This window comes from Anas platyrhynchos, chromosome 5 (assembly GCF_047663525.1).
Source record: "Anas platyrhynchos isolate ZD024472 breed Pekin duck chromosome 5, IASCAAS_PekinDuck_T2T, whole genome shotgun sequence".
In the NCBI taxonomy this organism is placed as follows: Eukaryota; Metazoa; Chordata; class Aves; order Anseriformes; family Anatidae; genus Anas; species Anas platyrhynchos.
The window spans coordinates 11,662,723-11,687,750 of NC_092591.1; the positions used below are offsets into that span (position 1 = coordinate 11,662,723).

A 25,028-nucleotide genomic window follows, 5' to 3' on the forward strand; every position below is an offset into this window, starting at 1 on the left:
ATCCTCACTGTTAAATGATTCTATCCTCTGATAAAGATACACTATTAAACAGTATGAAATCAACATGAAAACAGACTTCTGGACACAGGAACACAGTTTACGCACATCTACTAGATCTTTGCTCAAATGCCCTGCTTGTTTTTACATAGTTTTTGCTTTGCTGGTTTTAATTAAAGAAGCTTAATTCTAAAGCAAATGAGAAATCCATGTCCTAGAAGTTCTCCTTTATATAAACGTAATTGCTCACTTTAATACAACTCTAGAGCTTCCCTGAGGCAAATAGTCAGAAGCCAGCACTGCAAAGGCTGAATCAGCTCCTGTTGGAGAGGTAATAACCTGCATATCTGCTGGTTTCTCCTTTGGGTTGTCAAGAAGGAAGGTTAAAAACCTCTCCTCTTGTTATCAATAGGGAAACAGTCACTTTCCAAATCTCCAAATGAGATTCTTGCATGGGAATGGGAATTTGCACCTATTTTTGGTGATGAAATCAATCCGCAAACTACTGTTCTATTTGAGATTTCATCTTTTTGTTATGAATAAAAAGCTTACAGATCTCCTGGAAATGAACATGAAGGAACAGACTATGAAGCTGAGAAAGTAAATCTATCTTCATAAAGTCCACACACATGTAGGATAGCAAAAATTATCTCCTAGTTGGCCTTATCTAGGCTGCTAGTGAAAAGAGAGAGTGCCAATATCTGATTTAGCTACAAAAAGATGAAAATTTGAAGTGTCTTTACTGAAGATGTCTTTCTTTTTTGAAAAAAATGTAATAGTACATTAAATAATTTGGATTTAATTTTACATTAACTGTCAATTTATTCCCCTTTCCATACTTGTGAATTAGATTTTTTTTCTATCTTGTACTTCATATTTCAACTCATTTCCTCTTTTCAGTCACAGAAAACAAAATTGTGATTTTAAATTCTGAAGTGCTTTCCAGTTGCTAACATTTTGGTGTCTCGCATTTGTTTAAAAATATTTTCATCACCTAAGTTAGTCAAAAAAGCACAGAACAGTTTTAAATCATAAGATTTGCTACAATATGAGAAAGTGAACTAGTAATAACTATGTGTATCAATTTAAAGCAGATGCTTTAATCTAGAGAAGACAGGCAACCCTATAGGCAACCCTTCTTGCTGATATGAATGCAAGTCACTAGAAGGTGTAGAAGAATTAGTTTATGAAGTAAGGGGAACAGAAAGACCAATCCAGCTCAGGCAGGTTAGAACAGAAGGTGTCAATCATAGCAGACTTTTGCAACTGTTCTGTTACTAAGAAAAGTGCCAAACAAAACTTACCTGCGGATGGTAAACACTGAGTGATTTCACTTTGTGCAGTGGTAACAAAACCTTCAATAAGAATATTTTGTGCTCTTCTTTTAATGGTAAGGCAAATCCATTAATTATGCTGTCAGGGAAAGAAATTAAAAAATAAAAGTCAGCAATTACTCAAAAACTGCACTACTGTACTGCATGTACCAAACCCTTGTTTTCATAGCACATTTGAGAACTTTCGGAAAACACGGTGTAGCAGAAAAATGTAGATTCCACATGCACCAGAGACCATTTCATTTTTGATCCAGCTCTTTAAATAAATAGAACAGTCAAATCAACATCTGCCCACACCTCACCCAAATCTTTCACAGGTCCTAAATTCTTCTTCCAAGCAACATACATGATTATGTTTGCACTTCAGATTCTAATTTTTGTTACGAACTACTCACTACAAACAAAGCTTTGAAAACATATTTTTATCAGCATCGTCACTGAATTAAAGAATGAACCTGAGACTGAATATTGGAGAGACTGACCCAGGACAGCAGAGAAGGGAAAAAAAAAAACCAACACATGGACTGCTAAAATACTTGCAGAACCCATCCCCATCAATATCAGCCCATCAGTATAGCATGTTTACAGCAAAGAATCCTTACTTAGATGATAGAAATACTGACTTGGAAACCCGAGGGGAAAAAAACACTTAATTTTTACAACATTAACACTTAAAGCCAACCTAAAAAAACTAAAGTGAAAAAGTCAGTGATGTAACTTTTGTAGATTTAGCTCCATCTTCTTGTATTTCAGCTTTAGACAGTCTTCAGTATATCTTGAGCAGTATTACTTGATTACTTTTATAGCATGTAGATGTAATGATAGATTTGTAACTTCTGTTAATCATTGAATATTTAGTCGAAAATTAAATAATTATTCCAGGCAGACATGTAGATATGGAGAATTTACAAAACGTCTTTTCAATTTAAACAGTATCCTGAGCTGCATTAGGAACAGAGTTGTTGGCAGGTTGAGGGAAGTGATCCATCCCCTCTGCTCAACACTAGTGAGACACATCTGGAGTGCTGGGTTCAGTTCTAAGCTCCCCAGGACTGGAAAGATATGGACATAATGGAGAGAGTCCAGCAAAGTGCCATGAAGGTGATTAAGGGACTGGAGCACCTCACATACTAGGAAATGCTGAGAGAGCTGGGACCATTTAGGCTAGAGAAGAGGAAAAGCTCAGGGGTCTTATCAATGTGTAACAGTATCAGATGAGACAGCATGTAGACAGAGTTGCTCTTCTTAACAATGCACAATGAAAAGGCAAGAGGCAACGGGCACAAACTGAAACAGGAAGTTTCACTCAGAAGAAAAATCCCTTTTTAATCTCAGGGTTGTCCAACACAGAAAAGGTTGCCCAGAGATCTTGTGGAGCTTCCAGCCCTGGTGATATTCAAAGCCTGACTGGCCATGGCCCTGAACAACCCACTCTCACTGACTATGCCCAGAGCAGAGTGGTAGGACTAGATGATCTCCACAGGTCCCTGCCAATTTGACTCATTATTTGATCCTGTGAAATTTACATATTTCTAAAATTAAGTGACATTACATTGTTATTTTTATGTGCAAAGATGAGAAAAAACTGTAAAGTAAAATAAACTATGCTTTTGAAGTGTATTATGTATATAAAATAAAAACTTGCCTATAGATGAGAGAAAGCAGTTGATAAAAAACACACCAGTTTTGACTGGGCTATCAGCTTTATGTTGTACAATTCTAGTTTCAAGGGCTTTCAGATGTATCACTGCAGTTTACTATAAGATTAACAGAAGATTTCTGAGAACTTACAACCTATCTGTTTACCTGCTACATATTTAGTAAAGTTGGAAGAATTTTTAAACAAATTGCAATTAGTTGCACATTAATCACAGCTGCATTACAACTAATCTTAATCACAGGGTTCCTAAGCTAGAAAATAAGACTTAAAATGTGATAAAAAATTGTCACACCCCAAAAATGTTGCTGTTACACTCAAGTTCTTGCTGCATTTCTGTGCTCTTATAAAAAAAATTATCCTCAGCTACAGCTTTGCCACATGCTAGGAAGCTATTTTCATCTTGTCTCATAACAATGTGCAATTCCCAACTCAATCTTTAAAGCCTCCTCTGAGGACAAAGCAAGTCTAATTAGACAAAACCTACAACTTACCTTCCCAGTATTTCCAGTAATTCTGCTATGCCATTGTGATGTTCTGTTTCATAAATAAACCTAAATAAATGAAAAGTTTTACTCAGTTACTGCCAAATAGAGATGCAAGGTGACCAACAAGATTACCATCTAACATTACAGGTAGCCTTCACCTCCCCAGTTTTAGTCACTCAGAAGAAAACAAGCACACAGTGGAAAAGAAACTTTGCAGAGTTCACCAGAACAATTTAGCAGTCTTACAAACTCTTCTAAAGACAGTGACACTGTCTGTACTTGACGGCCCTGTTCTATAGCAGACATGCACGCTCCATATAGAAACAAATCAAGAGCACATCAAGCTGCTCTCAACCTTCATGCTTGCTCCTTCCCTCCACATTTAATAACAGTACAGTCATTTGAGCCTTTTCCAATCATACTCCATGCCATTTCAATAATGCGAAATGGAACACAGCAAACAATGCTTTAAATATTAAAATAACACAGAGCATCTGGCATAATCAAATGCTGTGACTCAACCTTCTATAGCACATGCAAGCACAAGGTGTTCAAACAGTTACTACTTATGGATCTAAAGAGCTATTTGGCATTACAGATTCCTATGCACACAAAAGGCTCTGTAATAAACTGAGGAAGTCAAATTTTCCTGAATTCTTGTTTGACAGAACACTGTAATTTCCCATGCAATCACCTTTCCTGCATTTTTTCCAATTGCCTGAGTGTAAGTTTATTGAAAAACTTCTATGCACAACTTCAGGTATTTTACAATTATCAAAAATTTTACTTATTAGAAGATAATATTAATTTATTGGAAAATTGTTATCTATTTGAAAATTTGTCGTAGACCAACATACTAAAAACTACTTTTAATCCAGAGTATTTGATATGACTTTTTTCTCCTTAAAATGCTCTCCATGTAATTCAGGACGATTTCAAGCAAAACTAAAGACAATGATATTAAAACCTTAAGAGCAAATAAGCAGGAACATACTGGCTTAATAATTTAAGAAAAAATATATATTTCACACTAGAAAAAAAAGTAAGATTAGCATACCATGGGGACAGAATTTATGCAATCCTGATTAGTGACTAAAAGACAAAGACCACACTTCTGTTTCTTACTAGGCTTATGTAAGAAGACTTGCTGGAAAAAGTATACGAAAATGAAGCATTTTGAAAAATTCTGCACATACTTTGAGTTTGTCACATACAAAGCCTTAATTCAAGACAGAAGTTGACACAGCTTTCCTCCCTGGTGTTCATATTCATGAGTTTACAATCAAATGCAAAAAGTTTCAACTTTCAGCTCAAAAGTATTACAGAAATAAGAAACTTTTTCTGTTTGATTTTCTCCCTTACAACTTGGTACAGAAAGGTTATTTCTGCAGTGCAAATGACATCATCTCTCATAAATTTCGGAGTGAAAAATATGGAAAACTGTAATGGTTTGCATTCTTTGTAATGAAGTCAATTTAATGACTGTAACATTTCTCAGTCTTCCAAAAGCCACACACCAGAACCATCTGTGTTTGAAGACTTTGCTTCTGCTACTCCTTGAAGTAAAGCACAAGAAGTAGCAAGTAAAAAAAAAAGTTCAGAAATGAATTATTATATATATATATATATATAAAAGTTCAGAAATGAATTATTATATATATATATATATATATATATAAAAGTTCAGAAATGAATTATATACGTGTATTTTTATCTAAGGACATACTGGCTCTAGATACGGCCAGTCAAGAGCTCTTGTCTGCAGGAGAGTGAAGGCTTCCCAATTATTTTAAAGCAACTCCTCTCTATCTCTTCTAAAGGCTCACTTGTTACCACATACAGAGAATGTACTGCTGCTGGTACTGCTCGTGCCATTCATGGAATGGTACCCAGTATGTGTCAGCTTTTTTGCTAGTTTCTTAAATGGGAAGTTTCATACATTCATTGTGGGTAGAAAACAGAGACATGATGGAAGGACTGTAAAACATTCACAGTATAATGACTTGTGGAAAAGTGTACCAAAGCTCGAAGCACCACCCTCCCCCTCGTAAAAAAAAAAAAAAAAAAAAAAGGAAAAAAGCTATAAAATGTATTACCTATAAAATATATTATTAATTTGTTTCCGAATGTAAGCTCTCAGGCCTAAGAATTTCCCGTATATTCTGTGAAGAGTTGTTTTGAGAAAATCTCTTTCACGAGGATCTTCACTGTCGAAAAGCTCTAAAAGCTGCAAAGAGGAAAAAAGAAAGGATGCACTTTACCTGAACCTAATGCATTGTAAGATAATATGGATTTGGAGCTTTAAGTTAAATATGTTTTGTTTTTAAAAAAAACCTTACCTGTAATACAAATTTCTGATCAATATATTTCTTAGCTATATTAGGTTGGAAATCTGGAGATTCTAAAAACCTTAAGAAAAATTCATAAACAAGCTGAAAAAAAAAGTCCGACAAAAAACAGTATTAGTTTTTTAAACAAGAAACCATTTTATAAGCAGTACATTACCAAAGTTACTGATTAGTTGCTCAAAACAGGACTGTTTTTATTTATATTTGTATAGCACACTTTTTTAAAAATTTATATTGCACACGGTGAAAGCTTTGCTCCTGCCCTCTCAATGCAGTATGTTTTTATCTAGAGCAAGAACTCTGGGTTCTTTAAATCGCATTCAAATTCTGCTGAGCTCCATTGCTAGATTTTACTCATGGGACCCAGAATAATCTAATATTCATCATGCTCAGAAGTATGTGTCTTGAAAATTCTCTGTTCTCCTCTCTTTGTCATAGTACCTCTCAAAGCCAGAACTGTGCCAGAGTCAGATCAAAGCAGTTAGTGACATTTAAGTCACAGCAATTGCATCTGCACCGCAAGAAACAGCAAGCCTTTAACCTCCAATACACTAGTGATTTTTTTTTTAATATTACGTGTAAATTCAAAAGTATTTTAGGTATAGCAGAGAAACGCAACTTACAGATATAAACACCTAACCTAAGTCATTTTGAGTCAATAAGCAATGATTTAAATGTTAAAATTCTATTAAATTACAACTTCCTAATCTTCACTAAGTACCTGTAGATGAGGCCACGCAGCTTCTAAAGTTGGTTCATCTTCCTCTGGATCAAATTCTGCTCCCGTTGGATTGGAAGATGGTGGTAATGTTCGAAACATATTAACTGCAAACTGAAATCACACGTGCCTTTAAGAACTCTGAAACAAGTGAATGACTATAAAAGATTTCAAAGATAATTTTTTACTGAGAATTCTTAACATGACCTATTTAGTTAACATCTGCAAAAATGCAAGATATGTAAGCTAGCAATTTAAACAAAAATGAGGTAAATTTATTTTTCTTTAAAAATTTTTAACTTGGAGAACAGTTTTCCGTGCAGTACTCTTGAAAGCACAATCTTGCTGACAGGATATTTTCTTTCTTTAAATACATTTTGAAAGTCCAAGCAAATATATTTATAAGTGGTTAGACAATATTTTTACATATACGCTTTAGAGGACCTCACAACAACCTTCAACAGCAGAAGTCAGAACCAGACATGGAAAACAAAGATTACCTGCCACTATTCTGTAAATTATTATTGCTTTCAAATCATACTCTGGGTGTACCTATATGGAAACACTTTAAAATCAAAGTTCTCTGTTCCCCTCCTAGTGATACTTCTCTTAAACCATGCACAGTTTGGCATCCTCATGGATGTGGAGCAGACTACGAAGATGAATTGCTTTTCAAGGTTCACATACACAACCACACACACACACAGGTACAAAGGTATAAATATATTTTGTGCTGTCAAGTGTTTGTCTAGATGCAGATTTGTAATGTGAGTGAACTGAAGTAGTATTTGCCACAAAGCCCTTTAAAAACTATTAGGGATTTTGAAACTGTTTTCAAGACAAAAAAAAGTTTTTAAAAATCTTAAAAGGCAAAAAGCATAAAAGTAAAGGTAAAATTTAAGGAACCTCTGCATATTTCAAGGTCAGAAAGGTTCTAGGGAAGATGGGCGCTGACTGTGCTCCTGCACATTACATTGTGCATTGATCATCACAGGTACTGTCAGAGCGATGATTTTGCAACAAATTTTGACACAAAACACTTTCCTAAGAGGTCCTCTTCTAGGTAAAACCACTTCATCACTGAATGCACATTGCTTGGATTATTTTTTTAAATGTAAATAAAAATACACATAATCAGGTATGATCACAATGACATCTATATATACAATACGTATAATCATAAAAGAATGTACACAACATTTGTTGGCTGAAAAAAACCTTACATGATTTTTGGATAAATTTAGCACACGTTCTCAAGAGTAATCTTACCTACAATGGCTTAGTGCAGATTTAAAGTCTGCAGTACCCTCAGTTCTCCACCTGAAATGACAGCTGGCTCCTTCATGGACAAGAAAGGACCGACTAGCTAGTGACTCAAATGGTTGTTCTGTCACCCCTGACAAGTTAATGATTAAACCTTTTACTGAGAAAGTTGCAGGGAACAGGTTTCTGTGCACGCCAGTAAGAAAAATGGAAAAATCCCTTATCTGTAAATGTAAAGACAGCTACAGCTGTCAATACCGAGAGAGACTAATTCCTCAATTCCACTTGTAATCCAGAGTATTAGATAGGGCAGATGTTGGTAGGAGACAACACTGATGAGCAAATAGAAAAATACAATCTATTTAGCCATGTAAGTGCATCCAAGAGAGACTTTTTGTTCTGTTTTGTTGCTTGCTTATTTGTTATCAAACCAGTACCAAGCAGCCTAAACTTACTTTTGAACAGAATGAAAAATATAGATCAATTCAAGTTACGGTCCTGAACTGCTTCCTCTACTTGAAAAAGATTATTTGATACAAAGGCTTCAGATTGAACACAATGCAGAAATGGAAAGATTGCCAAAATAAAAACAGTGGTTTACTATTCTAACCTTCCATAATGATCAAGTATATTAGGATATATACAGAAACTCTTTAAGGCTTTTCTTACTTATTCAAGCAGTGTAACAGATCGGGAAGTCTTTTTGCGAGAATTTAGGGGAAATCTGAAAAATACATTTCCTAAGTCCGGCTAAGTCAGATACACCTGATTTCCCAGGAAAAAAGAAAATTCTTTGCAAAAGGCTACATCACCAGGAGCAGCAGAACCATTTACAGAGCCTTTTCACGAAAGCCAATACTTGGCTCAGCAAACATGCCAGTACAGGGCATTTCCACAACTAGCTAGAAAAAAAAAAGATTATTCCATTGGAATTTGCATCAAACTGAATGTTTTGAGTATGCAAAAAAAACATTTTATTTAATTCATCAGCTGAGACACTCCTAAGCTCTCAACAATTAAAGGAAAAATCCTAAACCCTACATGATGGATGGGGTTCACTTATAACGTAGCTGTAGGGCTACTTTAAGCACACTTAAAAGTCTATTATTTATGCCATAGTATCAGTCTGATTTTCAATTGTTTTATGATACACATCCCATACACACATTTTTGTTCTCTTCTCACAGTTTTATTTATTTACTTTTACATATATATATATATATATATATATATATTTTTTTTAAATAGTATCAGAACTTAGCTGCTTATAATTTGAAGATAACCCAGAAGCTCTGAAAGATTGAGCTGTCTAAAGATGTTGTTTTGCAGAGGAATCCACTCCACCCCTCTTCAGTGGGATTCTGGGAAGAGCAACAGAAGGCCATGTTTCCCTGCTCACATTCTGACTGCTTATCATTAACACCTCCATTCACAGTTTAAAATAATGCTGTACATTACTTATTAACTAGCAGGCTATGGAGCATATGTATGTGCTGTCCTGCCATCTCACGTCTGACAGATGGCAGAGCAGACAGTGGGAGGCAGTATCAAACTGCATCAGCTAAATCTGCAAGAATTACATCATATTCCCATGAAGGAAAAGTCATCCTGACGCTCTGTTTTGCTTCATAATATTCCTTTATTTCAACTGAGCCGCAGGGTTGATATCGATTAGGAACGCTGTATCAGAGTAATTACAGTTTCACAAAATTAAAGGTAAAGCTAAGAAGGGGCATATAAATATAAAGATATTTTAACAGCATGGACTTCAAGAAACTAATAACCTTGAAGCTTTCTTCTAAAAAGGTGAAAAACTACAATAAATCAATGGTCTTCCAAAAAAAAACATAGGAAGACCAGACGTGATTCCCACTTGCTAAGATTGCTAAGCAAATCGAAGAATAATCAGCCTTTTCTAGGTGAGAAAGGAAAGTCTCAGGCTAGAGAGAGAGCAAGAAGAAAAGCTGGGTTGTATAAGGTGTAACAGTTTTTTTTTTTTTTTTTTTTTTTTGAGAATATCAAATGGAAAGAGTATCAAACCCAAAACAGAATAACTTGTTCCATGAGCGATGGAGCCTGATTTGATTGCCATTTTGTGTTTTGTATCTGACCAGCAGAACGTAGAATTGCTCAAATCAAGGTGCAGCATTTCTCAATGAAGACAGCTCTGAAACTCTTGTCTATTAAGCCACTAAAGTGGCTTATATGAAAATTTACAATGAGTTAGCATAATTGAGACCTTTGCCTTTTTGTCAACTGGCTGCTCTTTTCCCTAACTACTCTTTTTACCAAATAGACAAGATGCAAGCTGCAAAGCCCAATTTCCTCTAAGTTCAAATTCCCAGAGAAAAACTAAGCAAACACAGCATAAAGGATTGATTTATACTCCCCCAAATCCAACAAAACCCCATAAGCACCCCCCTGATTTATCAGATTTGAATTTTAACTGGGCTCGTGTGCCAGGATTCTCTCTGCACTTTTAGCATGGGCATGTTTGACTCCGAAGTATGTAATTCATTCAGGGGGATGGGAGAACAGCAAAAGAAAAGGCCAACAAGCTGCATTTTTACAGCTTCACAGACAGGTTTGCTTGTCATGGTTGTTGCATACCCTGCTCTTCTGGTGGCCCATTTTGTGTAACACTAGAGAAAATTTTCAAGCAAGTAGGTATCACAGAGATAACATTACACACATTTTCTCCTCCCTTCTGCTGAGCAGCCCAAGTGAAGCTTGACAAGAACAGCTCTGAATGATGAGATTTATAATTTGAGAGTCTGCACCCTCCATATTTTAATGAATAAAGCCATCCTAACAGCTGAATCGAGCCACATATAGTACACTTCTACTCACAATATCAACTCTTATTCCATATCAAAGGTCAGAGTAAACAAAAGACATACCCATGTTAACACCAAAATAACACTTAAAATAATATATATCCCCATGTGCATGAGTGTGTCATTTCATTTTCATAATACATGAAGAGTAGCAGGGAAAACTGCTTTAGCTGCTGAAATGACCTAGTTATAAAGTAAGATCTTAATTCCTTTATATTACCAACTTAAAAAGTCATATTGGTCTTTGTGCTTCACAAAAACATCGATTTCTTATACACAAGTACTACATCATCACCAAGGAAATTATTCTGGGGGCTACAGAAATAAGTCTTATTTACACAAGCTTTGGATCTACTTGTTTTTCAGAACACTACAACCCCGGATCTCAAAATTCAGCATTTCCTCAGCTTCCTCTCAGCTCTCCTCAATATCCTCTGACTGGTTAGCTGGGGAAGTGAATATTCATACCACTGTTCACTTTCATAGTCCCTCTTAAAATAGATACAATACAGATATTGCCCATCCCTTCCTGAGATGGAAAGCAGCATTCCTATGGGTCCATATTCTACACAGCTAACAATTCTCAGAAGTTTTCTACAAAACTAATAGCCTTAAATATTTATGTTTCTGATTAATTAGTACACAACAGAACAATCTCAAAGTCTTGTTTTCTTCAAAACCCAAGCTAAAATAAAGCATACATCCCTTTACTAAACAAGAATCCGCAACAGATGCTTTTCATCCAAACTATTAAGTTATCATTTACATTTACAACGTGTATTTAGACATTTGTCCACATGTCTTTCAGCTTCGAGATGTAAGTTTCTGCTTTGGGGATAGTCAATCCAATCTTACTATAATATACATGTACATGAGAAACGGAACTTGTAAAACAAGTCTGTATTAAAAACATTTCCCTTCCCATCACATTTTTGCTTACAAAGGTAAAGAGAATCTGAAGGACATCAGCTGGGTCCTTGAGGAAGAAGGGGAAGAAACTCTTACATCCCCCTCTGGAGAATAACATTACATCAATTTAAGAAACTTGTTTCTCTCGTATTGTTTGAAAAGACTCATGGTTAATGTTAAATAATTATTAAGCAACCAAATCAAAACATAGCTTAAAGACAAGATCTAACTATACATTTGCCAAAGACACTTGAAACACGAAGCAGAGGGTTGGGATGATGGGCACGAACATGACGTGATCACTTGAATTATAAAGACTGCTCTCATCAGAGCAAAAGAACAAATAAAGATACCGTAAAGGACAAATAATTTTTTATTATTATTAAATGGGTAACTTGTGAAATTTATTGCCCTAAGTTTTTGGCCTAAACAGTACAGTAACTAAAGCAAACAAAAATCTCTCTCGCTCTTACACGCACTTACGCGTGTATGTAGTCATCTATAGATGAGTAACCCCCAAGCTGTGAAGATAAACAGAATGGCACAGTAAAGTCCTAACTCCTATACCAACTACCAGCTCAGATAAAGAAAAATAAGATTTCATCTTTTCCAGCAGCCTCTACACTCATCCCTGACAAGACCAGGATGCTGAGCTAGATGGATTATTATCCCAAGTTTGGTGTAATGAGTCCTAACGTAGACAGGTCCCTTAAATTACAAAGAAGACAGCCATTTTACCTTAACATCCACATAAATATACTACTAGAATTTCACAAAAAGTACACCTCTTTATGTGCACGCCTGAAAGAGGCATATAATAATACTGCAAGAGGAATATAGTTGTTTCATTATAGACAACTGAAAGAAAACTTTTCCATATTAGCAGCCTTAAAAAAAATTGCTATTTGAATTTAACCTAAAAATCCTAGTCCAGGTCTGACAACAGCCACTGAAAGTGTCTGCCACAATGCTGTACAAGTCTTATACAAGGAAATCCCATACCCTTTAGATTCTTACATGTAAAAAGCACTTCAAATTCACTGAAAGAATTGTTAAACAGAAGCTCTGAGCCCATAGCAGAATGCTGGTAGTTCAGATGAGACAAATTCTGCACCAAGATTTATTAGACTGACAGAATTGCAAACTGTATTACCATTAGTTGCATCTGAAAGCAAAGGAAGTATGTATTTTCCTTGGTTAAATGTATCCTTGCCATTGGTTTTTGATGGAGGAAGATAATGTGGGCTCATAATGCAGAAGTTATGAATTTATGGACAGTTAAGACTCCACATAGAGCAAACACTAATGTCTTAAACTGATATTCAAGCCATCACCATGAATTCCATTTTTTCCTCTAAATCAAATCTCAGCAAGCTTATTCTTTCATAATTATTTTTCCATGAGTATCAAATATTCTCAAATGAATAATCGATTAGCAAAAAACACATACAAATAGGCTATCAAAACATATGAAAAGACACGATCACATGATATCATTAACCATCCTCAATGTTTTGTATACATTTGACTTAAAGTTGTACAGAATCCTCATATACTCAGAAGTTCTCATAAAAAAATCTGTATTAGTGAACACTTATGGTGCAAGCAATCTTTAGAGTAGCACCTTTAATACTATAAATCTTTAGAATCTACTCTGAAGTTGCTTCACAGTCTCTGATTTGGAGCAGGACCTCAACCTCAATATCTGACTGAGTTCACACTAATGTTAAAGAAGTACATTTTTCTTATCCCCCTGAAAGCTTGACCCAATTGAGTATTTTTGGGGGCGGGGGTGGGGTGTTAGAGGGAATAACTATCATGTCACGTGGTCAACATTTTTTTGGGGAAGCTTAGTAGTTAGCTACTTGGAAAGATGCTTTTCTGTCCTCAGCCCAATTGCTACCTCAGGCAACTGGCATACAGTCACCACAATGAGAGAAGAAAGACTCTCCTGCAGTTTCACGGCTTCCTCCTCTGGACTGAACTTAAACAGGACAGAAAAAATGAAGTGGGTCTAATTGGCTTGGATTTCGATAGTGAAAGGGAAGACAACACAGGTCTAAATAGTACATATAACTTGTTCCAGCAAAATCCTCATCAGTGTAATAAAGTCTGACTCTCATTCTCAGCTCCAAATGCAGAAAAAAAAACAATTTCAACCATGGGCACTGAATGTAATTACATGAGATTAAGTGTCAAGATTGAACAAGTGATGTTAATTCTAACAAACACTCAGACTTTCAGTTTTGTGATCTACTCGTTCTTTAAAAAACTAGATTATTTATACCCTTCACCCTCACCCTGCTTTTATAAATGCCTATTATAAAAAAGATTGGGGGGAGGGGATGGATGGTCTTTTTTATTTATTAAAGATTTCATTTTTGTCAACTTAAATCATAATTTATTTCTGCTGCAAATATGCATCCAATTTCTCTTACATAAAAGAGTCAACACTTGCAAGAGGATTAAAAACCTATTATATTACCATTTTGCCAGTGTGCAAACATAGTTGATCTTTTTGAAGATTTCAGTAGTATTTCTTAAGACAGATTGACAGAGCTGAAGAAGTAATTATGAATTAAAAAACTTCAGAATGGTTCCATCACTTACCATATGTACTACTTCAGGGTAAATAGGTTCTGTAATCACATTGCGATTGTGTGTGATATATTCTACCATTTCACTTAAAGCTGCTCGTTTTACTTCCTTCCACTTTAGGTCACTTAGTGGATCAGAAACAAAGTCAAAAAGTACACAACATTGTCGTAACTTCTGGATAAAAAGCTTTTCTTGATCAGCAGGAGGAACATCTGAAAAGTAAAAAATAATTGGTTATAATTTACGTTGTAGCAGATTTTACTTTTTCCTCATTTTTATTTCCCCGAGACACAGGTACTGCAGTGTTTAAGACTAAAAGCAAACTTCCCAAATCTTCAAAGAAATTGAGGAATATAATAGTCCAAAACATGAACCCCAGTAAAATACATTGTATGTGACAGGATGAATTAACAGAACTCCGAAAGTGCTGCGTGATTGCCTTCACTACAAATAGCTGCTGCACAGAAAAAAACAACACATACTTGAAAAAATGCCTCAAGAATTCCCCAAAGAGCTCAGTTTACATACAAAATATTATATCTGTAGAAATATTCTTTTTGAGTATTAAGAGATAAATCTTCGGTTTCATCAATATATTTAAGCCAGAGTCACTTTTTAAACTTGGGATCTACCACTTCACAAATTCAATTTTTTCCTGTCACGCATGGAAATAAACAGCAGTAACCACATCTAGCTAGGCACAGAACAATTATTTATTTTTAAAACTTATTGACACAAAAAAAACACTTAAAGAAAGTTGAGTAGATGCAGATCTTCAACTCTTTGCTCAATTTATAGCATCACTTTGAATGTTCTGGACATGCAAGAGATAGACTTGCATTATGAATCTTTTGAAGCATTTTTTAGGAGTTTGTTCAGTTAATTGTGGCCAGTACCGCAAAATTAAACACTGGTCTTCTAGAAAAGATCACAATTACTAAATATAAGTCATGAGTTTATATATACATGTGTGGGAAAGGATTTTGCAGGTGGCTCCGTGATGTTTCACACCTCCCCGAATTAGATAATGAGGAAACAAGCAATAGAAACAAAAATTTGAGAAAGGTTGAGATAAAGTAAATGGGCTACAGTGTTAAAGATGAGCTTTGGGCAGTGGCCAACTGCTGGCAGGCTGGAGGTGCGTGTCTGAGGGTCTCTACCCAATTGTATGACAGATTCAGGCACATGGACAGTGCGTGGGGCTACAGGGAAAGTATATGTAGTAGTGAAAAAGGGCAATAAATGCCTTCTGTCCAAATGCCATCAGGAGTCCATGTCTTGAATCCCTTCAAACACGTATACATATGTATTTATATACATACAAATAAAATACAAATAACACACAAGAAAATAACACTGTCAGCTCTCACCAAGGTGAAAATAAAACATGAAAAAAAAAGGCCAGTAAATTTTTGAATCAGAATGAGTAAATAATTGGTTTGATATTTACTGATTGTTTAATCATCACTCAAGTGTAGCTGGTAAGAATAGCCAGTAATAGGAACACTAACATTTCTGCCCATCTTCCTTTCAAGTCTCCCAGTGCCCCTCTTCTGCCCATTTTTATCCCTCCCCTTTCCTTTTTTCTAGAGGATCTTTGACCTGTGAAGCTAGTCTATCTATTCATAATGTTTCTGAGCAAGCTTGCTGGTGCTTTGTTTTACTGCTCCTCACACTTAAAGTGGCTCTTCTCAAGTGTGTACAAATCTACTTAATTTAATTTCTCTCTTCTGTGGTACCTTTTCAAAATACTTTTTTTGGTAACTCTAATTCTGTCTGTAACACTTCTATCAATTTACACATGCCTTTCCTTTATACAGTGCTTTGTGCAGTAGCATTTTTGCTGTTTGACAAGGATACCTAGGTTCTCCTAAAACTCTGAAGTCTAATTCCTGGGCTTTTTACACCTTAATCCACCGTGATGACCCTCAAAAATTAATTTAATGCTTGTATATGAAGTAAAATTAGATTGTACAGTTCAGATGTACAGAGAACTGATGAGAAAGAAAGCCAGCACTACTTTTGCCATCAGTACTTTCCAAAATAACAAACCTTCAGAAATGTAAAAATACACTCATATCAACACAAACCCACCAGTTATAATCTGAAGCAAGCCTAAATCACTGTGTCCAAATTTAGATGTAGAAGTCTAAATTTAGGTTACTGTTAAGAAAGAACTAACACTAGACTGCTATTTATAAATATTCATATGGTGACAACTTAAAATATCTCTTACATCTAACGTTTCAACAGTTATGAAACAAAAAGTAATGCCTCTAAAATTCTACACGGTTTAGCTGTGATGCCACAAAATTCCCCATGTGCTTTGCTTTTTGCCTAAGTGACCCCATGAGCAATTAAGATGATCAATGCATGAGACATTATAGTTTATTATACACAGCAAATGCTTTCAGGATCAGCACCTTAACTTCCAGTAAATTGGGAATATTTAAGTAACTGGCCAGATGTAAAGAAAACAGTACCATATTTTGACGGCAGCAAAAAAATACCTATTCCAATTAAAATGGCCATATAACCACAGCATTAAGTTCCAGACAAGAAATGAGAATATACCACAGAAAGCCTGCATAAATTAGCACCATAATACATTTAATATTTTTGTATGACATTTTTTTTATTGTTAGCTATGAACAGCTAAGCCTGATAAAAGACAAAAGTCTAGATTGCCTTCGTAAGAATGCCTGCAGTTTGCTTTGACTTCCTCCAGCTGATGGCTTGTATTTTTCCTTAGCGCACCGTAAAATGTAAAAAACTTTCTTAAACACAAGCAGTAAGAACCACCACCAGACAAAGCATTTCAAGTGGTACTACTGAATATAAACACACACAGCCTAACAGATGAACACGTAATGTAATAAACTGCCTGACATATCAGCCCAGCTGATTAGTTAATATAGTGAGTAGCTCTTCTTTAAATGCTTGACAAATGTATTGTCAAGATAGCAAACTGGAGTGGTTCCTTCCTCCCCAAAAGAAGTTGCTCTCAAAAGTACTTTTGCTTTAATAAACCTGCATGACATATTTGGTCTAAATAAAAAAAAAAAAGCTACAGACACTGAATTGCTCCACTAATCGACCGCAGAAGAAAAAAACATAGCGGAAGAGCTCCAAAGAAGATACAGAACAACAAAAAACTGTAGACAAAAGAAGCCGTTATTGGTTACAGACTTCAGTGTCATTAAGGCACCTTGGATAATGAAGAGTTCAAGAATTAGGAAGAAGGTGCTAAATGACAAATGCCAACAAATTTCCCAGCAAATTAAAAATCCTGTCCAGTGTTGTGAACAATCTGAAAGTACTGTAAGCCACACAAATTGTATCTGAATACATATGCTTTTGTCTATTTATATTAAAAACTGTAACTAATGAATAAATTTCTCCTGGAAAGAGTATTTAATGGAGTTGTTTGCATGCAGGAAGCCAGGTAAATTTACGACCTAAATGTAAAAAGTCTTGTTTGTACAAAGTGGTTAGAGTGGTTACCTTTTCCCAATTAACTAAAATGGAAAGTGGTTCAGCCTGAAGCGTAACAACATGATCTCACTTAGGGATACTGTGCTGGACACGTATACTGCGCAAAATCCAGAGACCTTAATCACACAAGTAATGGACATACAATTACAATGATTTCCAGTACACCAACCTGGAAGGAGAGGAGGCATTATAGCTATAATTAGTACTAATCTCTGAAATTCAAGGCTGACAACTAAGAAGGTCCAGGAACACCCTCACAAAGCAAGCCACCTGCATCACCACTTATGAATTGGTTTAAATATTTTAAGTTTAATAATTATCCCTCAGTGATGTGAGAGATAGTCTTTCTACAGACTGAGAACCTCATGTATTTGTAAGGAATTGTTTGTCACGTCCCTTCCCAGCCTTTTAAGTGTTCATCAACAGCTTTAATATGTCCGGACCTCAATTCTCTCATGGTGCTTGCCTGGAGTACCTGCCATCAAGTCAAGATCATTCCTACAATTAAGGTTTGAAGGGATGATTTCAGGATGACAGAGATTAGTGAAGGTGGCCAAGCAGCAGACTGGATAGACCAGAATTTTTGTACAGAGAATGTACGTGCACCTGTTTAATTATGAGATGCCCCAACAAGTCATTTATCCTTAGCCACATGCCAGAAACTATCTGGCTGCGTGCTTTCCGTTCACTGTGCGACAACTTCTACATCATCTTCCACTACAATTAATTGTAATCTCTGACTTCTAATTGCTTAAGCTAACTGACATACTCAAAGACCATTTTACTAGGTATGATTTTTTTTTTATTTTTTATTTTTTTGGTAATTGAGCAGCTCTGGTGCTCCATCCCTCAATGACCGAGAAGGCTGTGGTTATTTAAAGGTACTCCTTATCCTCAAATTGACTTTTGGTGCTATTCACTGAGTAACGCTTAAAAACTCTCCCTTTGCTATTTATATCACATATTCAATACTTACAGAATTTGCTTAAGTGTCTTAGCAGAACACAGATGATTTCCTTGCTTTCACAATACAACAAAGTTTTTGCCTCACTTAAGAAAAATAGAAATAGAAAAAGAAACAAAACCAGAAAACATTACAGTTCAGTTTCTAAGTGCCCAGACATATCAGCAATACTACATCACACGTTTGCATTGTAGGACTTCAGAGAACTTACCGTTCTCTGGGTAACTTTTTCAGTCAAATATAAAAGTCACCTTTCAAGTACTGTATTTTGTGTTATCACCTGGTGCCCGTGACTGACTCACTCTCTACCTTTTCCAGAGAAAAAGAGACCTTTTTTCTATGACAACAGTGTTTACCAGCTGCTGAGGGCAGGACAAAGGCAGGCAGGGTAAGCAGGCGACTCAGCAATGTCATACAAAACAGCTGTTTTCACATACAAATTGCCACTGCAATAAAGCTAGAAGTTGAAAATGTTCAGGTCATGGTCTGACAGGAAGAACAATACAGTTGCTACCACAAAATATAATTTGTGGTCAGTAAGACTCACTACATCATTTTAAAAGCAAAAAAACGAATCATAGCTGAGAACTTGCAGAAAATACATAGAGGAGATACCGTTCGTTGTAGCTGTGTGAGCACTTGCTTGTTTGTGAAGGCTCAGCAGAGGTATCAGTTTTGCTCAGTTCCACTTTATCAGAAGGAAAAATACTTTTTTTTTCTTTAAAACAGTCTGATATTAAGAACTACCAATCAGATTATGGACACGTATATACACCCAGGATTAAGTAAAAGGATCCACAAGACCACCACACTGAGGGGAAGTAGCATGTGTAAAAAAAAAAAAAAAAGGCTAGATAAAAAGCAAAGGCTAGAAATAACTTTTTCCTTAAGATACAGGTGTATAGCAAGAGTCCTAGCATGATGCTTGCTTGCAAGCAGACGATAAATCTTATGAAATGTGTCTCCAAGTCTACTGAAGGTTACAGTTTTTAAAAATGAAAGTTTAAATAAATTTAAATATGGAAAAACAACATTTAACTGTAAACTAGGGTGCTATCCAGTACATCCAGTACACTGACTGATAACATGGCCCCTTCTGACAACAAAAAGCAGGTATTAGTGTCCTTTAAATTGGCTGTCCATTAGAAAAGCAAGCAAAATTGAAGCATTCCTGGAGCTCTGTAATTTGCACTACAGAGTTGTACTTCAGCATGAGGAGTTCAGCATGTTTCAGGCAATCTGTTTTTTTCCAGACATTTCAGTTAATAGTACCATGACAGCATTTTTCTAAAAGAATAGGAGTGTTCAATATCTAGGGTAAAAGAAATGGAAGTTGCCAGCCATGTAAGTAGGGGGACTGCATAACATGGGAAAATGAACATAATCAATTGAAACATTGACTTAACAGAAAAATCACAGAAAAATGGAAAGATTACAAAAAAAGCTTGTCTAACGCTTAATAAAGTTCTATTTAAAATGTATATTTTATTTTGAAATTGTTGAATTACTATCTTAGTCCTCAGCAAGGAGCACTTCCTTGGGTTACAGAACTTAATTTTTCTTGCATTTCTATTATTTGACCAACTCATCACAGTTGCTGATTTTCTTCAGCAGATTTTAATGAAATTATTTTATTGAAAATATAACAATATTTTATATACTTAGAGACAAAACTCTCCCAGACAACAGTATTCTACCTTAATAGAAGATACTGGAAATAAGGGGGTGGGGAGAAAGTCTTCCAGTTCACACGTGGAAAGTTTAATTAATGTTATTACATCTAGCAGTACTTTAAAATACACTTAAGGAATACAAGAAATTACTATAATTACATACAGTATGCAATACACTTTATACAATAACTAGCAATCCTGGGAGTAGGAGTATGGCTGCAGATTACTTGAAACAAGGTATTGTTATGCATACATTGGATAGGAAAAAAATACATAAAATATTGCTGTTTGTATTGTTTTATCTGGAACACTATTGATCCTGTAGCTTTTTTCCCCCTCCAAAAGAAATGCTTAAAACAAGAAAAATGCCCACTGTGATCAAAGCCACAGGAACACCCATGGGAAGACACACAGTGCTTGTGTTAGACTCTGTATTTTTATATATCATGCTCCCTTAAGTGGCGTAGAAAAGCAAATTCTACTCTGTCTCACTACTGAAGATAATGGGATTCACATGTAAGTGAAGTAGTGTCATAAAAGAATGCAGACTTTTTCCAAAAGAACTGCAGCTGAGTCTTTATCACAGCTCCTTCTCCTTCTTTCAAGTTTGAGGTCCTTCTCCATTTACCATTTATTATACTATTATTACTCAAATACATTCCGACTGAGAAGTTCTCAGCCTTTTTTTTTTTTCTCCTTTCTCTTGAAACAATGCATTTCCTGTCAGAAACAGGATGCTGCAGGTTAGATGAACTTTCAGCCTGGCCTAGAACAAAGCCTATGATTCTCCAAAAATTCCTGGTCAATAATTAAAAACGCTCTAAAGATACTTACAGCTTCTGCAGGACAGACAACGAAATGTTTTAATTGCCCAAACACCTAATATCATAGCAAAATCGTGTTGTTCAAAGCCAATTTGATGGTGAGCTGAGACTAGCAGATGGATGCAACCCAGCCTCTATTAGTACTCATAGAGCAAACTGCAACTTTAAAGCATGACCCTCTTTTGGATCAGCTGCCTTTATGCAGCACCACTGTTCTCAGCAGCAATCCCAGAGAGAAAGGAGAATCAGCTGTAAATACTGGCTATGCCCACTCCTTTTTGCCTTCAAGGAACTGAACTGCTGCCAGCCGTACCTTTTGGCTGTGCTCCAGGTAACAGGCATTTGTAATTGGAAATAAGAGCTTTTGGTTTGGTTTTTCAGTTTTTGGAGAAACTACACTGCTCCTACTTATTGTTGTTTCACATTCTGTAATGTGCCTGAATGAGACAAAAGCACACAAAACGATAAATATTTCCCTACATATTGATAGTAAATAAAGCTTAAAAACGATGCTTGAAATCCTACGTGGCATATTTTCTATCTAAAATTGAAAAGCAAGCTGCATTTGATTTCTCTTTCAAGTAGTTCAAATTTCTGCACATTCAAGTACTCTAGTGGTTTTACTTAAGTTTTGTTTTCAGAAAACAAAGGTTCCAGCTAGGATTGGAAATTCAGCTTTATTTTTTCAGCAAAGCAATAGAGCTGACTTTGCTTCTCTGCTGATGTGCAGTCTGGGTTTAACTGCAACTCTATTTAAGTGAAAGAAGTTATTCCACCTCTGACAGCTTGTGTATGAAACTAGGCTTAAACTCACAACAGGGAAATGGGGTGGGGGGGAGGCAGGAGGAGCAAGATGTTGGAAATCATTACATAGAAACGTACACAGCATTTTAAATATTGTTTCTAAATAAACAAATCTCTTCATTCAAAATAAAGACTTTTCATTGGATTTAGATTTTTTTTAAGCAATACAGTTTGGCATATATTAGAAAAAATAAACTAAAGGCTGCTAGAATTAAATGAACTACTGTAAGACTAACTAAACAGCAACAGCAAAAATAACCCACAGCTGAAGAGAGGCAGAAAGTCCTGAGCACATGTTTTGTCAGTCCTGGAGTGAAGCAGAAGAGAGGTGCTTCAGAACAGTAATCCTCTAGGAAAGCTGCAGTCCTGGGGGAATCCCATGCAGAAGGCTATTGGTGGTGGCAGCTATCCCCTAGCTACAAGATTAAATTGTGGGTTTGATAATAGAGAAGCTTTATGTAATGACATTTAACTGTCAAAAATAAAAATGGGAGATTAAGAACTTCAACCGGCAAGGAAGTAAAAAAAAAAATTGTTGTCATTCTCCATTGTATGGCACTATTTTTTTTTTTATTTTATTATTATTATTTTTTTAAGTATTTAAACAAGCTGAGACACAAATGACTTCCACTAACATCTTTTCCAGGTGTACATCATAACTAATGATGGGAAAAGTGGATCAGAGGCACACAATGACTTACTACATTATGCAATGATTCTTCAAAAGTGAACTAAAACCACCCTACATCTAAGTTTTTGTTTTAAAAAGAATGTTACCAGAAATCAACTACTTTCTTAGACTCCCCCCCCCCAAAAAAAAAAATCACGATCAGATATATATTTAAATCTAACTAAACTAAGAATTTTTAGACTAGATTAAAACATGTTGAAATAGAGTGTAGAAGTCATAACTGCATAAATACTTGGAAGGCAATGTGCCATAAAGAGGAAAACAGGAATGCTCATACAGGAAATGACAAGTGAAACAAGCAGAAATGGGCTTGACCTAATGAAGTAAAAATTCCACCTGAAAATTAGGGAGAAAGATGACAGCGAGTAAAATCAAAAAGACAATGGAAGAAAAAACTGTCTTAACAAGGGAAGCAGGAACCAAGCAGATACAGATCTCTGAGCTTTTTGGCACACACACAGTTAACATGACAGGAAAAGCCATTTTTGAACACAAAGTACCTACTAGCAACCAAAAATGAAAAATCCTCTATTTCCCAGTTTTACTATGTGCTTCAAAAGATACAAGTAACTTTGCATCCATTTTCAATGGCACAATAATCTGGAGTTTTACATAAAAGAATATGCAACATCAATTGCATTTGAGCTTTTTAAAAGTATTTTTAATATATATAACTGTCTCTCAGAAAATGAAGAACTGCTGTCAAGGCTACTGCTGAGACCAGACTTAAGTTTCATTACAGAACATAATTCCAGTGCGTGGTGTAATTTATATGCTTTATATTAAGAAAACTGAAGAAAACAATGAATAACTGAATCAAACTCTGCCACTTCCGATGCTTGCTTTAAATAAATCTAAGCTAATCATGCCTACCCATATACTACAAGCAGAACAGCTTCCTGAAGCACACCAAAGCTCCATATACCAACCTCTAACTCTAGCCAGATACCAGTCAAGTGTGAGTAATTTGCCAATGGTATTAGCTGTCACACGTCTGTGTGAAACGTAATTCAATGCAAAACCAACCACCAAAATATGTGTAAAGTACCTTGGTTACTTCCTGAAGAGCCTATCAGCATGGTTGTTCCTCTCCTTGCTCTGTTACATGTCCTAAACCCTGTGGGTTACTCCTTGTTTTCTATTAGATACTTTTGAATTATAAAACACATAAACTTAATGATATTTAGAATAATTATTAACAGATATCACAAGATTTCACTGAAGAACACTGGGCCAAGTGTTGACTTGGGAAGAGATGACATAATATATTAGAAAGCATGAAGAAAAGAGAACCACGGTTTTCTATGGTTAAACCATAGAAAGAAACCCTCAGTGTTTCACATCCTAATGCAACCTAAACTGAATGCACAACCCCTCAGGCAAGAGTTCTTTAAGTTGTACCACAGGCACAGCTGCATGCACTCACTGAAGCTAACATTTATTTTTAAATTAATCAAACACTTCTACAATTTTTCCTTGACGACAACACTAAATCAGCTGAATTCTCCATTATTTTCAAAATTAGAAATAGGATCTGGAATAAATTTTTTCCTATTCAGAGGAAAGGCTCTACCAGTGAAGGTAACCGAGCCTGCATGCAAACTGAGGTTCTGACTGAACTTCCAACAGACAGCAATTACCACCCCACGTATATTCCTGAAAAATCCTACTTTTCAATTCAGTACGTAGCCTTCCTCACTGGTGGCATAAGCAACACTTCAATAGTTCCATATGCCTATGAAATTTGGGAACCTTGTGTGATGCAACTCGGGTAAAAGAAGTGGTTGGCATGACAGCCACGATGCCTGGGAGAGGAAAAGTAACCTTAGAGCTAGGTCAGTAACCTACTTAGCAGCCAATGCTTGCCACGTCAAGCGCTAACAACCATTACTTCAAATGCTAACAACAATTACTAGCAGTGCCCTGCTGGGAAATAAAATTCATGTTTCAGTAAGGGAAATTTTGACTCATATAACAAGACCATAGTACTGACTTGTATTGAAATGCATGCTTTCAATATTATTATGCATTAAGATTGAAGATCAAAACCAGATAGAGATTAAAACCAAAATATATACAGGCATATTATGTCAGGAACGAAGTGCTTCAGAATTTTCCTTTTAACTCAATTCACAAATCATCACTGCATATGATAATGCATATTCCAATGCTATTTTCCCTTGTGTACGTGTTTTCAGACAAATACAGCATTTACTTCAAACAGATGTCTTTAGGCTCTGGTTGGACTAGTCTTCAGTCTTGCAAAGGGATTCTGGTCAGAACAGAGCTTGTACCTATTAGCAACAGCATCCCAAAAGGAGTACGTTGCTTTGCTGCCAGAAAGGCTGACGTTCTGCTGATAACATGTACCACATTTCTACCACTTTCCCACAGCAGAAAGAGTGGACCATTTCTTTATGTAACACAC

At 35.8% G+C, this 25,028-nt stretch overlaps 1 protein-coding gene across 3 annotated transcripts in view; it reads right to left on the reverse strand.

Annotated features, from left to right (window-relative positions):
- The window catches only part of PPP2R5C (protein phosphatase 2 regulatory subunit B'gamma), an 81,743-nt gene that overhangs the window by 16,867 nt on the left and 39,848 nt on the right, over positions 1-25,028 (reverse strand). For all 3 annotated transcript variants that reach the window (XM_027458159.3, XM_005020728.6, XM_027458161.3), the window contains 6 exons: positions 14,162-14,361; positions 6,546-6,656; positions 5,816-5,908; positions 5,573-5,703; positions 3,483-3,542; positions 1,302-1,410 (listed from right to left, as the gene is read on the reverse strand). In XM_027458159.3, coding sequence (XP_027313960.1) covers positions 1,302-1,410; positions 3,483-3,542; positions 5,573-5,703; positions 5,816-5,908; positions 6,546-6,656; positions 14,162-14,361 — 704 coding nt within the window. The remainder of the gene's footprint in view (positions 1-1,301; positions 1,411-3,482; positions 3,543-5,572; positions 5,704-5,815; positions 5,909-6,545; positions 6,657-14,161; positions 14,362-25,028) is intronic.